This window comes from Sitodiplosis mosellana, unplaced genomic scaffold (genome assembly GCF_009176505.1).
Source record: "Sitodiplosis mosellana isolate CC-2019 unplaced genomic scaffold, AAFC_SMos_1.0 Smas_scaffold_6165, whole genome shotgun sequence".
Taxonomy (NCBI): Eukaryota; Metazoa; Arthropoda; class Insecta; order Diptera; family Cecidomyiidae; genus Sitodiplosis; species Sitodiplosis mosellana.
Window position 1 is genome coordinate 2,802,106 of NW_022601406.1, and position 18,039 is coordinate 2,820,144.

The following is an 18,039-nucleotide window of genomic DNA, read 5'->3' on the forward strand; positions in this document are numbered from 1 at the left end:
GCACAAAATGTGTACAACTGTAACGTTTTCCTCATTGGGTGTCGAATTGTTCGCCTGGGTATCTGAATCGCATGTTTGTTCGTAATGGTGAATCGTCGCGTTATCCAGATAATCTTCGCATGAATTTCAATCCGCGTACTGCATTGAATCACTCACGCATTTAGTTTCTCTGCAATCAATATTTGGAATAGTATATCGATCGAAATTAGAAATTCTAAATCTCTAGTCGCGTTTAAAAATAACCTAAAGCATCTGTTACGTTCCACGCAGTAAATTTTTAGATATTTTTCAAATAGTAAAATACTCGGACCATTGTTATGAAATTTCTTATCCAATTTAGATTAAGTTTGACTTTTCATTTGATTTTTCTCATTGATGTTAACGTACTTTAATTTCAAAAACTCATCATCATTGTATTTCCCCTAGTTTTCCAGAATCAGGCCGGTTTTACCATGGTTTTCCGGACCCAATTCTGATATGAAAGCCTCACTTTCATATCATCCCTCCCCTGACTGTATTCTCTTTGCAAAAGACGCACCATGGGCGGAATTTATGCCGTATTGGGTCTCTGACCAGCATGTTCTCACCTTGCTGGGAACAAATATTGGCATAAATGGAAGTTTCTCTATTTTGGTCAATATTTACATGTAGTTTCACCATTTTTGTGAAAAAAATATTTCTGCTTGCACAGCCATTTTAAGTAATTTTCAAACAATTGCATGCACAGTAGTTGATAATATGGTCGGAGATCGGCCATTTTTTCAATCGTACCCAAACTTTTGATCGTCACTGTACATATAGACAGCTTCACAACTATTTTTAAATTTCAATGAATCTACACACGAAAATAAGTACCTAAAATCTGGGATACATAAAACAGAAAAAAATTCTGTCACTGTCGCATTTTGCACCAACACAACCTATATCTATGGGTGACATTGAGAGTATTGTATGTTTCACAGACTTTATATTGGAAAAAGTATTTGTATTTGTATTTGTATTTGTGTGAGTAAGTTAGAGTAGGTGTTCAAGCAGTGAGCGAATCTTCTAATAATTCATTTATTTCAACTGATTAACGATCATTGTCTTCTGCAAAGTTGTACAGTTTGACAAGGCCAACAATTGAGTTTATCCAAATTTGTACACATATTGGCTAGAAAATGAAATGGGGTGAAGTTGGTGCTCTATATATATGAAGTGGGATTTTGCATGCAATTATCCCTTTACGTACATCATACCTTAGTGCAAAAGCATTTATTGCCTTCCCTAACGCGAACGTCCCATCTCTTCGGTGCGAACACGAGAACAAGCAAAGTGACTCCACCTGCCAACTGATATATGAATCGGTGAGAATAAAGGCAGTGTATAAAAAATGTGCCGAACAAAACGAACTACAGCGTTTCCTCTACATAGAGATGTTATTGTATTATAACTCTGTATGGATCAATTTGTTTGTTTTCATGTTAAAACCGAACAGATGGTGCTCGCGTAAGGTAGGGCAATGAATGCTTTTGCACTAAATGACGTGCATAAATCTTCAGTAGATTATAATCAAGAAAAAGAGTTCTTTCTGCATTGACGTCTGACGCCGTATCAGGAAAAATTGAACCCATCCGCGTAGACTCTATACTCTAGAGTGAACCAAATTCTTCTTTCACTTGAAAGTGAACAAGAGCAACCAACACTGTTCAAACCAGATTGAAATTTAGATTATTTTTTAAATATCATCCTCTCGTATAATTTATTTTCATTCTTGGATTTTGCCTACGGCATTGGACTCATACAAATCGCGTTCAAATTTAGCACGGATGTACGTTAGGGTCACAAAAATGCAATGTAAGCAATTAAAAAGACAAATAACTTGAGCTGTTTTTTGACAGAATAATAATCGATGGTCCAACAAAGCAACAATATTGGTTGGTATGGCCAATTGGCCATAGATTAACAAAAACAATGTTTTGAAATTAATTCTACACTACAATCGAAAAGGGGAACCGAAGGAAATCATCCGATTATTCGCTAAATTGGTTCAGCTATTCGTCACCTGAAAAATACACATCGATCAAAAAGATCAAACCAATTTCTTATATGTATTGTGAAAAAAATATGCAACATTACCATTGTTAGTAGCCAATTGAATCTATTCTAGTAGCCAATCATTACATTTTTGGACAAAAAGTTCGACGATCTCTTTGTGACCTAAAATTAATACAGATCAATGAAAAAGATCAAATCGATATCTTATTTAGTCAGCTTTACCATTGTTAATAGCTAACTGATAAGGAGTCTGATTCAAATTATTTTTATCAAGAAATTTTGCTCCTTCACGGATGAGAAGTTCAGCGACACTCTCATGACCTAAAAAGAAATTTAGATGGAGGAAAAAGATCAAATCAATCTTCTTTTAATAAAGACAAGTATTCAACTATTACCATTCTGAGCAGCTAAATGAAGAGGTGTGTTTTTCACATTATTTTCACTATTAACATTGGCTCCTTTACGGATGAGAAATTCAGCGACACTCTCATGACCTAAAAAGTAATTTAGATGGATGAAAGAGATCAAATCAATTTTCTTTTAGTAAAGACAAATATTCAACTATTACCATTCTCAGCAGCTAAATGAAGAGGTGTCCATTTCGTATTAGTTTCAGTGTGAACATTGGCTCCATTGTGGATGAGAAGTTTGACGACACTCTCATGACCTAAAAAGTAATTTAGATGGATGAAAAAGATCAAATCAATCTTTTTTAAGTAAAGACAAGTATTCAACTATTACCCTAGGGGCTTCACGCGATTTTGCAGAACGCAAATAACTCTGAAAAAATAGAAATAGTAGTGAATCAAACCTTCAACCGAAAATTTGAACCACTTTTGAAGGTTTTTGGTGGATAACGATGAATATTGGAACATTTTTTGACGATACAATCTGCACAAATTTACTGGTATGCACGTCAATCTCAAATATCTATGTATATTTAATAATATTCATTAGATTGTAATGTCAAAAAATGTTCCAATATTCACCGTTATCTACCAAAATCAATCAAATTTACGGTTGAAGGATTGATTCACTATTATTTTTATTTTTCATACGTATACACGTAAATTTGACATATCTATGTATATTCAGTAATATTCATTTGTCGTTCACGATGAATATTGTTGAATATACATGGATATTTCGGATTTACATGCATACCATTGAATTTCTAAGTTATTACTTGATGCGTGCGGATATAAAAGATATAAAAGATGAAAAAAATGATTTTCCCCCCTAGCTATTACCATTCTCAGCAGCTAAATGAAGAGGTGTCCATTTCGTATTAGTTTCAGTATCAACTTTGGCTCTATTGTAGATGAGAAGTTCGGCGATAATCTTGTGACCTGAAAAATAACACAGATCGATGAAAAAATAAAACTGTTTTCCTTTTTAGTGAGAACAAATGATGCGGTTGAAATGAAAATGAGACTTTCGTCGCTCAATACACAGATACGAAACAAAAATAAAGCAATCCATTAAAATGGAACATGGAAAAGAAATCCGTAAGAATGAAACATAGCATGTGCTGTTTTAAGTATTTCGCTTTGCGGTGTTCCGTTTTGATAGATTTTTTGTCTGCAGTGTCGTTATGAACGAATCTTCTCGCATTATGTCATATCACTGGATCTATATCACATTGTTTCGTTACTCGAATATTTTTTCGTGTGTTTCATTTCTGTTCAAGAGTGAACAAAAATATATCAAGCATAAATTCACTTGCAACGTCATTCGTACTTAGCATTTACATACCAATTATATTCATTCTTATTGCATCAGCATTTTACATTGTATCAGCATTTTTTATTGTATCAGCAAATTTGTTCAATTAACCATTTTTCAATGAATCGAATTAATTAAAGTAAAACCGTGAGCAATACAAGACGTCTTTTATTTTAGTTCAACTTGTTAATGTAGAGCTTCTACATTAAATGGTCCTTCGACTTTTACGAACATTTTAACGAACATTTCAACGAAAAGAAAAAAGAAGTGAATTTTAACGCAAAAATTTAAAAATTTCGACGATTCTATTCTACAACGAACGAACGAATTTCAACGAAAAATTTAAAAATTTGTTTCTTTTTCTCAACGATTTATTCTACAACGAACGAACATTTGATTACGAAAGTGAATAATGGCAGAAATAAGTGAGCTGTTGAAAGGTCAAAAGAACCGATTAGACCAGTTAAAAAAGTTTTGCATAAATTATGACAAAGACGGCAAAGGCAAGAAAAATTGCAGTGCATACTTTGAACGACGATTGAAAAGATTAGATGATTGGTGGCCGGGCTTTGAAAAATGCAACACAGAGTTAAACGAGGCTGGCCAAGATCAAAGTGACGAATATTTTACGAATGATCATTTCGGTAAAGCTGAGACGAAGTACGACGAGTTGTACGCGACAATCGAGCAGGATTTAGCTGCCTTTAAACAAAAACGGGGTACAAAAAAGACAAAAACCACGAAAGAACCTATTCCATCGAATGCCGGAACGAGCAAAGAGGCAGTTGAAGTTGCTGATTTATTAAACGACGACCTTTACGATGACGAAACGAATGAGTCAGAGAGTGAAAGTGATGCATTGGCAAGCCATGAAGGTGAAGAAGATATGCCACCGACTGTTGCGGTTTTATTCTACCAGAAAAATGAGCTCATAAGCATTTTTAAGGTGGCCAAAAAGAATGAAACAATTTCTCAAGGAGTGGCCAACGCTCAATTAGACCAGCTGAAAACAGTGTGGGCTGAGTTCAGGGCCACGTATCGTGAAGTGAAAGTGTCGGCCGAAAGACAATGGTGCGATACAATTTTGTTCAGTGATTTGCAAACGGAATTTATGGCATTGTGCGGCAAACTAAACGACGTGAAAAATAGTTCCGTGCAAAATTCCAATGTAAAACTTCCCAAGATCAAATTGCCAGAATTCGACCCAATTAACGATAATTGGAGAGAGTTCAAAGCCATGTTCGATAAACTGGTGCACGAAAACAATAACACTCCAAATGCGATAAAAGTACAATATTTAAAAGCGTGCTTAAAAGGCGAAGCAGCCAGAAAAGTAAGTCATTTGACTCCTGAAGAGTCGAATTACAACGATGTGTATAGCATTCTAGAGCGGCAGTATGGCAATAAAAGAAAAAACGTCGGTAATTTGATTGAAAAAATTTTGGACATTCCGCCTCAAAAGATCGAAACGAGCAACGGACTGAAAAATTTATTTGATACGGCAAACGAATGCTTGATGGCGATTAAAAATTATGGAGTAAAAATTGATGAGTGGGATCCATTAATCATTCACATGTTAATGAAAAAACTGCATAAATCAACTGTAATTGACTATGAGTCGAAATTGGAAGACGTGCGTGAGTTACAAACTCTTTCTTCGTTTTTGAATTATGTGGAACATCGATTCATGGCGCTATCTTCGGCAGAAAGTAGCGGACAAACAAACAACAAAAACTACGAAAAAACGACAACAAAAAGCGACGACAACTCAATAAAATGTGTTTATTGTGGAAAACCTCATTCGATTTATAGATGCAACACGTTTTCAAGATTGAACGTAAAAGAAAGAAGCGAGTGGGCCAAGAAAGAAAAGGCTTGCGTTGTATGTTTGCAAATTCATAATTCTGGTGAATGTAAAACCAAATACCCAACGTGTAAAATTTGTTCAAAGAAACATAATACGCTATTGCATTTTGAATCAAAGAAAGAAAATGCAAGTCAACCAGCAGCTGTTTCAATGATTACGACGACGACATTGAATGAAACAGTAAACAACGATCCGATTCAAGTGTTAGTAGCAACAAAAAATGAAAATAATTTGTTGCCAGTTGCGTTTGTCAATGTATTAGCAAAAAATGGGGAGAAGATAATGTTGAAAGCTGTTGTGGATGGATGCTCACAAGGAGCACTAATTACGGAGAATGCCTTTCAAAAATTAGGCACTCGCGGTGAAAATGTGCGAGCGGATGTTGAAGGCGTCGGTGTTTGTGGACAAACAGCGAAGAAAAGCACATCAATCACAGTGCAACCGCATTTTTCTGATAGTTATTCGTTACAAACGGATGTCATCGTGCTGAAAAAAATAACGAATCTCGCATGTTTCAAAGACAATCTGGGGAAATATGAGCATTTGCAGAATTTGTTGTACGCTGACCCCACCGAAAATGACGAAGGCAATATTGATTTATTGTTGGGTGTTGCTGAATTCACGAAAATCGTTAAAAGTGGCTTGATCAAAGGCCGCGAAGATGAACCAATCGCTATGAACACGGAATTGGGATGGCTCATTATGGGTCCGCAAAATGACAACACACAGCGAACGACGAAAATAACCGCATTGATTTCTAATGTGGAAATCGAAAAACGATTAAAAAACTTTTTTACGGCTGAAAATATTGACAGCGAAGACGAAAATGAAGACGGAATGACTGCAGAAGAGCGGTATTGTGAAGATGTATTTGTGAAAACAACGAAGAGAGAAGCGGACGGGCGTTTTGTTACAGCGATTCCATTTAAAAACGGACAAGAGCCAAAGTTCGGCGACTCAAAAAAAGCAGCGTTAGCGACGTTGTTTCAATTAGAAAAACGTTTCGAAAAACATCCAAAAGTGAAGCAACAGTATGTGGAGGCAATGACCGAAGCAATTGCAAGCGGTCATATGAAATTGATTGAAAATGTGCCAGAGCAGGCATATTACGTGCCTCACCATGCAGTTTTGAAACAAAGTTCAACGACACAATTGCGACCGGTGTACAATGCATCGAAAAAATCGTCAAACGGATTTTCGCTAAACGAGCAAGTTGCCATAGGCAAAATGGATCAACCTGACATGTTAACAATTATTCTTCGTTGGCGAAAATTTAAATTTGGAATTTTAGCTGACTTAGAAAAAATGTACAAACAAGTAAAAATTCCACCAGAGCAATATCATTTGCAGTTGATATTGTGGCGCGCAGAGCCAAATGAAAAAATAAAAACGTATGCAATGACGACTGTAACCTTTGGAGTCGCAACGTCACCGTATTTGGCAATTAGAGTGCTAAAAGAAATTGCAAAATTAGCCGAAACGGACCGACCGATGGCAGCAGAAGCCATCAGAAAGTGTTTTTACGTCGACAATTTTTCGGGTGGTGCAAATACGATTGAAGAAGCAAAAAATTTGTGCACTCAGTTAATAAAAACATTTGAAGAGTCAAAATTCAACCTTCGAAAATTTGCTTGTAACGCGAGTGAAATATTAAATGGAATACCGAACGAAAAACGAGAAAGCATAGATAAAAACGTGGTGTCAGCATTGGGAGTTCAATGGAACCCAACGGCCGACCAATTCAATTTCGAAATAAAAACAATGAACGAACGACCAAAAACAAAACGTGAACTTTTCTCTCAAATCGCGATGTTGTATGATCCAGTTGGGTTTTTAGCACCAGTGATCATCAAAGCCCGGATTTTGATGCAAAATGCATGGAAAGAAAGCGTTGAGTGGGACGACAAAATGTCCGAAAATACAATTGATCAGTGGCAAAAAATAAAAAAAGAATTGCCATTAATTCAAAGCATCGCGGTACCACGGTGGATCGGCAGCGGCCCAAATGCGAAGATTCAATTACACGGGTTTTGTGACGCCAGTAGTGACGCGTATTGTGCAACGATATACGTACGAAGTGTAAACAACGATATTATCAACGTCGAGTTTTTTGTCGCTAAAACAAGAGTAGCACCAAAAAAGAATAAGTTAACGATTCCGAAATTGATTCCCGAGCTATTGATGACGTCACTAGCATTTATCACATGATGCAAATTAAGTGATAAGGAGCCCAAATTTCGATGTGGCGATAACATCAATGGATTGGGCAAAAAAAATACTATTTGAGGATCGAAAAAAAAATTTAAACTTTTTTTTCGATTTTTGCCTGTTTCCGACCGTCTACATGGGGAGTTTGTATGAAAACCTCGGAGCGCCGCTGGTATTGCATTGGCTTCTATGGCCAAATGTACACATGGAAATATCTCGAAAACGGCTGGGTTAATCGGCAAAACGGACCATGATGTCACTCCCAAAGGGAGTGTAAACACCCGGCTGGTTTGACGGCCTAGAATACAAATCCGGTGGAATTTGGGCTGATCCATGGATTCTCAGGATTCGACCTGATTCTAGCACTTCAATTTCTTTCATAACAAAACATAGGTAGAATGTTTTTACAGATGCACATAAAAAAGGAAGCACTGGAATCTGGCCAAATCCTGAGAATCCATGGATCAGCCGAAATTTCACCGGATTTGTATTCTAGGCCATCAAACCAGTCGGGTGTATACACTCCCAATTGGGAGTGACATCACGGTCCATTTTGGCGATTTACCCAGCCGTTTTCGAGATATTTCCATGTGCAAAAATTTAATAATATTATATTCAATTGCATTTGCCTATGCTATTTCGCTCACACTTATGTGCAATTTTCAAGTGTATTATAATCGGTTGTTCGACGAACAACACAGTTGCTTGCTGGTTCGATGCTGAAAATTAACGCGCAATAGACATTGCACACACAAACGAGATTGTGCATGTTCTGGCAACGTCGATTTGCAACCGATTATGAATGATCGTAAATTTTTCATTACGTTCATTCATAATCGCTTATAATTCAATTGAAATGAAACACACGAAAAAATATTCGAGTAACGAAACAATGTGATATAGATCCAGTGATATGACACAATGCGAGAAGATTCGTTCATAACGACACTGCAGACAAAAAATCTATCAAAACGGAACACCGCAAAGCGAAATACTTAAAACAGCACATGCTATGTTTCATTCTTACGGATTTCTTTTCCATGTTCCATTTTAATGGATTGCTTTATTTTTGTTTCGTATCTGTGTATTGAGCGACGAAAGTCTCATTTTCATTTCAACCGCATCAAATAATCAACATTACCACAGAATGCAGCTACATGAAGAGGTGTCCATTTCTTATAATTTTCAGTATCAACATTGGCTCCATTGTGGATGAGAAGTTCAGCGACACTCTTATGACCTAAAAAGAAATTTAGATGGATGAAAAAGATCAAATCAATCTTCTTTTAATAAAGACAAGTATTCAACTATTACCATTCTCAGCAGCTAAATGAAGAGGTGTGTTTTTCAAATTATTTTCACTATCAACATTTGCTCCTATACGGATGAGAAATTCAGCAACATTCGGATGACCTGAAAAATAACACACATCGATGAAAAAATAAATCCGTTTTCCTTTTTAGTGAGAACAAATAATCAACATTACCACAGAATGCAGCTACATGAAGAGGTGTCCATTTCTGATCATTTGCAGTATCAACATTGGCTCCATTGTGGATGAGAAGCTCGGCGATACTCTTGTGACCTGAACAATAACACCGATCGATGGGAAAAAATCAGGTCAATCTTTCATTCAATAACAATAAGTATTCAACGTTACCTTTCAAAGCAGCATAATGCAGAGGTGTCACATTCTGATAATTTCTAACATTGGGGTCGGCTCCTAAAGCGATGAGGTTTTGAGCTTCCTTCACTTCGCCTGAAATAATATGAAAAATATTCATAGATCAATGAAACGAATTGAACAAAACGTTCTTTTAAAAAACATGTCCAAAATTACCAGCATAAGCAGCTCTATGCAGAGCTGTCTCTCCATTCTTGTCTTTTTCGTTTACCAAATAAATATGAAAAGTTTAGCATAAATAAGGTTCCCATATCTTCGTTACAAGGTGCTTTGTATATGGAATTCAAGAGTTTAACTGGATAAATAAATGAAAATTCAATCTTACCGTTCCTCCCGGGTGGTGCTCCACTCACATCCCCGATTAAGAACTGTGGAATTAGAATCAAAGTGGTACAATTGGTGTTTGGAAATCCAAACATAACATCATTTTTTGCAAATTCGTTTCCTGTGTATATTTAACATCAAACACGGAAATAGGTCAGTAAAACAGGCCGACGGTATTTAAATTTAAAACAAAGCGAAATAGGTCAACTGTATTGTATAAAAGAGCAGTTAATATAATAAATTTTGTTCATTCATTCAGAAACCGTAACCGCGTCGAGTTTTATTTCAGTTTCAGTTTCAGAAACTTTTCATAGTCCTTCGACTTCGTATTCAAATAAAACACAGACCGTTTGAAGCCCAGCCCATTTCGATAAAAGTGAAATTGTTAGTGAAAGCCACGAAAAAAGTGACAAAGAAATCGTCGAAAACGAAAATTGCACCAATAAGTTCCTCATGGAAAAATTGCTCGCAGAACAACAACAAAGTGCCGACGATATAGAGTGGTCATATACAAATTTCAAGAAAAAACCCACACACTTGAGAACTAAAGAGTTTATAGACAAAAGTGAACGTGATTTGGAAAAAACAAAAGAACAATTCGACAGCAACTCAGTTTTGTTGGAAAGTGAGAAAAAACTACCAATAACAAACTACAGCGAAATCAAAGAAGAAACTGAAAAAGTGTATCAAAAATACAAGCAAAAAATTACTGAATTTCGAGAAGCACTTAAGCAAACAACAGCAGCAAAATCCACAACAACAACAACAACAACAGCGTCCACAGCGACAGGAGTAAAGCCATCGGCACAGCCTACAGCCACGGTAATATCCACACCAACAACAACAGCGTCCGCAGCGACTACGAATACATTAACGGCAACAGCCATAGCCGCACAATCATCAATTTCGGTTGAAATTACAGCAGACACCAATTCAAACGAATCGAGTGATCAATCATCAATTGCGAATAACAGCGAAGCAGCTATAAACAGCACAATGTCGTCTCAGCAAGAATTCGACACATTGAAGAAAAAACGTGAACTCAAAATAAAAATATTGCACGAAAACATCGCGAAAATGGAAGCATATCTACAAGAGGAAAAAACAAAGCAGTTCTACGAGCAAAAAACAAAGCAACTAGAAGATCGATGGAACAGACGATCGATGGAACCACCGAGCAAATGATGGGCGAATATTACATCGAGAATGAACAACAAGCATTTGACGCGATCTAAGACTCTTTCGACAATGCGATCATCAAAATACAAGAAAAAACATCAGCAAAAAAATCGACGCTCAAGTTACCACAAGTAAATTTACAGCCGTTCGACGGTCAGTTGACCAATTGGCTGGCATTCCGCGACCTGTACCAACAAATGATTCACTCCAGCCAAAGCCTCAGTAACATTGAAAAATTCCAATATTTAAAAACATCAGTTACTGGTGAAGCCGCAAAACTGATCCAACACTTCCAGGTTACATCGGATAGTTACGAGACTGCGTGGGACATGATCAAGAAAAGGTATGATAATCGCCGGCGATTGGTCGAAACGTACATCAAGCGCATGATAGACCAGCCAAAGCCACCCAGCGAATCGGCAAGTGCAGTGAAAAAATTACATGATACAACGATCGAGTGTTTACATGCCATAAACAATTTAAAAATCGAAACAAAACATTGCGACTTTTTATTGAATTACATAATAGTTCAGAAGTTAGATAACGAAACCGCACGATTGTACGAGCAATCATTGAAAGAGCCACGCGAACTTCAAAAATTCGACGAGTTAATGAAATTCTTAGAAAATCGATTCCAGCAATTAGAAACAGTCGAAAACGACACAAAACCTAAAAAAAGCGAAAAACAAGTATTCACGATCAGTAAAGTGACCAACATAAAATGCTTACAGTGCAAACTTACGCATTTGACCCAGAAATGCGACGAATTCAAAAAACTCAGCGTCAACGAAAAATACAAAGTAATAAAAAATAACCACGCGTGTGTAAACTGTTTAAATCCATCGCATTCATTGAAAGAATGCCGCTCCAAGCATAAATGCAACACCTGTTCAAAATCGCACCATAGCTTACTACATAACGACGATTGGAATAAAAAGGTAAGCCCAATCAATGTAACAGTCACACAATACGATAATCCGACCGTATTATTGGCCACGGCACTCATCATCTGTTACGGCGAAAACGGAGTCAGCTACATCATGAGAGCATTGGTCGATCAGGCCAGTCAAGCAACCATTATCACCGAACGTGCTGCCCAATTGTTACAACTTCTACGAGCACGTTTGGATCAACCAATTAAGATAATCGGTGACGTCGTTGCTGGCACAGCAAAAAATTTCGCCAGTTTAACATTCAGTGCTAATAACAACAGCGATAATAAAAAAATGATCCAAACAAATGCGTTGAAAGTCTCATATGGCGAAAGTCTCACAGCCATTACCAACGGCTTTTATCGAACCAGATGACCGATGGAATCACTTGTCAAAGCTCAAGTTAGCAGATCCACAATACAATATACCAGCAGGTATTGATGTTTTGTTGGGGGGCGATGAATGGGGTAAATTGTGTTGCCAGGATTGAAAATGAGCAAAAACGGAGCACCAGTCGCAACCCGTACAAGTGCGGGTTGGATTTTAAACGGAAAAACAACACAACCAGGTGACAGCGAGCTTGCGTGTTTTGTCATTTGCCGCGAAGAGGAATCGGTCGATCAACAGTTAAAGGAATTTTGGCAAATTGAAGAAATCAACGGCGAAAAATCTTCCCTTTCTGAAGAAGAAAGGCGGTGCGAAACAGTATATGACGAAACCACCATCCGTGAACAGTCTGGCAAATATCAAGTCCGTTTACCATTTCGCAATGGCAAACCGATTTTGGGCCGATCACGCAACATTGCAGTAGCACAATTGTTTGGAGTAGAGAAAAAATTCCGCGCCGATCCGCAATTTAAGCAACAATACATCGATAACATGAGAGAATACTTCGAAAATGGTCACATCGTCGAGGTCAATACCACAGAAGATCAGCATAAAACAACAATCAACGGTGAAGAAACGTTTACATGCGCGTATTTACCTCATCATGCTGTACTTAAAACAACCAGCTCCACAACGAAATGTCGTTGCGTCTGCAATGCATCGAGACGTACAACAAATGGTAAGACATTAAACGAACAACTGTTAACCGGTCCAACCATTCAAGATGACATCATGGCCATTTTAATGAGGTGGCGAACGTATGAATTCGTCATTAATGCCGATATCGCACGCATGTATCGACAAATAATCATGAATGATGAGGATTCGGAGTATCAACGCGTTGTTTGGCGAGAAAATGAGAACGAGCCAATCCGTGACTTTAAACTTATCACCGTGACATTCGGCACAACTCCAGCACCATATTTGGCTATTAAAACAATACATCGATTGGCCGACGACGAAGCCGAAAATTTTCCACTTGCAGCACCAGCAGCGAAAAGGGATTTCTACGTTGATGATTTCTTTTCCGGAAGCGAAACGAGAGAGCGTGCGATCAAGCTACGTGTGGAAATCACCGAAATGATGTCGAAAGGTGGTTTTCAAATTCGAAAATGGATAGCAAACGACGAGTTGACATTGGCGGATGTGCCTGAAGAAGAAAGGGGCATACCAAACAGTCTTGAATTCGATATAAACAGCACAGTTAAAACTCTCGGCGTGCAATGGAACCCAAAAACCGATTGTTTTTCCTACAAAACGGCATCGATAGCAGCGAATGATGAGGTGCCAACAAAGCGTAAATTCTTATCAACAACAGCAAAAATCTACGATCCCATCGGATGGCTCGCACCTACGACGATTCTCATCAAAATCTTGTATCAAAAGTTATGGATTCATGGAACAAAGTGGGATGAAACCATTCCACAAGAGATCAACGGGGTGTACCAAAAGTACCGCATCGAATTTCCGTTACTTGAACGAATTCGCGTACCACAATGGATCAAAACAGTATCCACCTGCAGCATTCAACTCCATGGATTTTGCGACGCATCGAACGATGCGTACTCGGCAACGATCTATACACGGATCATAGAAGATGATGAAAAGGTTAATGTTTCTTTGTTTGCAGCGAAGACAAGAGTTGCACCAATACAAAAATTAACCACGCCCAAATTGGAATTATCAGCAGCAGTGTTATTGGTAAGACTCTTCGAAAAAGTAAAAAAGGTAATAAAACGAGACCATATTGAATGCTACGCATGGAGTGATTCAACGATCACTCTCGCATGGATTCGCAATAATGGCACGAAACTGCAAACATTTGTTGCCAACAGAGTTGGCGAAATTCGAGCCGCCGGTTTGATTTGGCGACATGTTCCGACGCACGACAATCCAGCGGATTGTGCATCAAGGGGTTTGACACCCAGCGCATTAATAGATCATCAGTTGTGGTGGCAGGGTCCATCTTTTCTACAGCAATCACCTGAATATTGGCCAGAGGATGCTACGTGCCCCATAAATGAAACCCAAATACAAATATTCTCCATTTTGACTGAACCCATTCAATTGTGGCCATTAGAAAAATATTCATCTTTCGAAAAGCTACAACGCGTGGTGGCTTATTGCCACAGATTCATCAACAATTGCAAGCAGAGACGTAAAACTTTCGGTCCACTCACTGCAGCTGAATTGAATCTCGCCTCCGACTCCATAGTGCGAAATGTACAACGAGAAAGTTATCACGAAGAAATCCAATTATTACAAAACAACGAATCGGTAAGAGGTCATTTGAATCCACTCAACCCATTTCTTGACAACAACTTTATTATGCGCGTAAACGGTCGATTAGCAAACGGTAATTTACCATACAATCAAAAACATCCAATGATTCTGCCTAAATCCCATCATGTTACTCACTTGATCATCCTTTATGCGCATCGAATGACACTCCATGGTGGAGCAACCTCAACACTCACATTTTTGCGCAATAAGTTTTGGATTCCCAAGGGTCTCAACACGGTGAAAAAGTACATACGATCGTGTCAACAATGCGCTCGCTTCAATGCAAAAACTATGACCCAGCGAATGGCTGCACTGCCTGAAGTGCGTTTAAATGTTTCTCGTCCGTTCACGCATACCGGAATCGACTTCGCCGGCCCTATTGACATAAGAACGTCGAGCGGTAGAGGACAAAAAACGTCAAAGGGGTATATCTGTATTTTTATCTGCCTCACAACTAAATCCATCCACATCGAAGCGGTGAGCTCTCTTACCAGCACGGCTTTCATAGCATCGCTTCGTAGATTTTGTAGCCGGCGCGGTCAAATCAAACATCTCTACAGTGATAATGGTACCAATTTCGTGGGAGCGAACAAACTTTTAGCAGCACTCGAAAAACATGAAAAACGACAATTCGAAGAAGATATTTCGAATGCATTAGCCGCAAATGGAATTCAGTGGCACTTCAACCCTCCAGCAGCACCTCATTTCGGCGAACTGTGGGAAGCCGGTGTAAAATCGATCAAAACTCATTTAAAACGAATGGGCAAAACCAATTTTACGTATGAGGAATTCACCACCCTATTAACACAAATAGAAGCGTGCTTAAATTCCCGTCCGTTATGTCCGCTCAACGATGATCCAACCAATTTGGATGTACTGACTCCGGGTCATTTTCTAGTCGGTTCTTCGCTATTGGCCCCACCCGACGATACGATCGACGAGCTCCAGTCGTCCACAATATCGAGATGGCAAGCGGTACAGAGACAAATTCATCTTTTTTGGAAAAAGTGGGGGACGGAATATCGGCAACGTCTACAGCAAAGACCAAAATGGCTAAATCAACGACAAAATCTTGAAATCAACGATTTGGTCCTCATCAAGGATGACAACTCACCTCCAACGCAATTGTTAAAGGGTAGGGTAAGTCGCGTGTATCCAGGCTCTGACGGTTTAGTTAGAGTGGCTACCCTAAGAACGGTGAAAGGCGAAATAAAAAGGCCGATCACAAAACTGTGTCTTCTTCCAAAATTGACGCCGGTTGAAGCGACAGCCGTCAACGATCTTGAAAATTCCAAAATCAACAAAAAACGATCAACACTCAAACCAATAAAAAGAACATACAATCTGCGGCCGCGAGCGCTCATCAATCAATTCACTTTGATTGCATTATTTGGTTTATTCGCAAAGATTTTTGGCTCACCTTTTAATGTGACAACGTTTTCCAACCAGCCTGGCATCTATTTTGAACAAATCGGCGATGTACGTTTCATCACCGGAGACTGGACAATCTTAATTCACTACAATTTGTCAAATTACCTGCAGTATCACACTCAACAACTACAGACGATCGAACAAATGAGAAAATTGTGTGACGAAATCAACTACGAACAACCATCGTGCCGAGCAGTGATCGAGCAATTTGAAATCAAATTGCACGAATTGAATTTGGGTGACGAATTCATAAAAATAAATCAACTTCATAATCGCAGACAACGTCGATCTCCATTTGATTTCATCGGCATGATCGCTAGTGAGGCCTTCGGCGTACTCGATCAACGATACGCAAAGGAATATGTTGCTGAAATCCAAAAAACAAGAGAAAATGAACAGAACACGGCGAAACTTTTGGATCAACACGTCTCAATTATGCAAGCTACAAGTCAAATTATTTATCATAACGAAGAGAAGGTTCGCAGTGGCTTTGACATAATGCAGAAAAACTTGGAAAGAATAAAAAAAAGCTACACCGATGATCATCTACTTTTATCGGAACAAAAAAGACATCAAATTTTCCTGGACATGGGACTTCAACTAATGATTTTGTCGAGTCGGATGGAGGTCATCCAGAGGAATCTGATCGATATAATTATCGATACACATCATGGTAAATTGAACCCTCTTCTCTTTCCAGTCGAGGAGGTGCGAAAGCAAATTACTCTGATAAAAAATCATCTTTCGGCTGAATTATCTATCCCAAGCGACGTCGCCGAGCTCTATTCAACAATGAGAGTTCGCACATGCAGCATCGAATCAACCGTTCTGTTCGAAGTAAAGATACCGCTACAATCAAGCAGAGAATTTCAATTATATCGAATTCAGCCCATGCCAATCATAGAACAAAACGAAACATTGTACGTCCAGCCAAGCACAGAGTACCTCATAATCAATTTACAACGTACCCTGTTCTATCCATTGAACGAGATTGAACTTTTACGATGCACTCGACGCAGAGAGAACTCGTATGCATGCCACCAGAAACATCCGCTGTATAAAACAACATCCGGGAAGTGCAGCTGCGAAATCGGTATTTTAACACATACTGGGATTTCATCGAGCTGCCAAGTTCACCGCGGAGAAGGGGTGTCATTTTGGTCTCAACTCACCACCACCAATAGGTGGCTGTATGTGGCCAACGACTCTAAAACAATCGATATCCTTTGCGGCGATAAACTACACACACAAACATTGAGGGGCTCGGGCATCATCAATTTTTACGATCAGTGTATAATCGAGCAACTCAATTTCGTAATCCGTTCTTTGAAGACTATTCGAAGCACTATCAACGCGTCTTTCATTCCTCCGTTCAACTTAACTGACATTCTTCGAGATCAACCAAAACAATTAGTATTACGAGATGTCCGATACAACACTGATACGTCTCTTCAACAGTTAAACGAACAAATAAACGATTTAAAAAATAAGCATTTCAAACCATATGTAGCACACAACGTACACCATTATGTATCAATTTATGTATTGTTATTAATTTGTATCATTATATTTATAATAATTCATAAGAAGCGACACATTCCGCGTTTAAAATTCAAGAAGAAAGTTCAGATTCCGGAATGTTCAACCAACATAGAGGAGGCCCCAGAATGTTTGGAAATCCAAACATAACATCATTTTTTGCAAATTCGTTTCCTGTGTATATTTAACATCAAACACGGAAATAGATCAGTAAAACAGGCCGACGGTATTTAAATATAAAACAAAGCGAAATAGGTCAACTGTATTGTATAAAAGAGCAGTTAATATAATAAATTTTGTTCATTCATTCAGAAACCGTAACCGCGTCGAGTTTTATTTCAGTTTCAGTTTCAGAAACTTTTCAATTGGAATGGGAACAGCGGATGAGATTAATTATAAATGTATTAATAACAGTTTTCAACTGTTTTTAATAAAATAAATGT

At 38.3% G+C, this 18,039-nt stretch overlaps 1 protein-coding gene across 1 annotated transcript; it reads left to right on the plus strand.

Moving 5' to 3' along the window:
• Positions 1–12,448: 12,448 nt before the first annotated feature.
• On the plus strand, positions 12,449–17,746 carry LOC129574779 (uncharacterized). The gene has a single exon (XM_055457244.1). It carries the CDS (start codon positions 12,449–12,451, stop codon positions 17,744–17,746), a length of 5,298 nt encoding a protein of 1,765 aa, XP_055313219.1.
• Positions 17,747–18,039: the final 293 nt, after the last annotated feature.

What these genes read in the sequence shown, in the direction of transcription:
- LOC129574779 (XM_055457244.1), top strand. Translation starts at nt 12,449, where the DNA reads ATGAGCAAAAACGGAGCACCAGTCGCAACCCGTACAAGTGCGGGTTGG.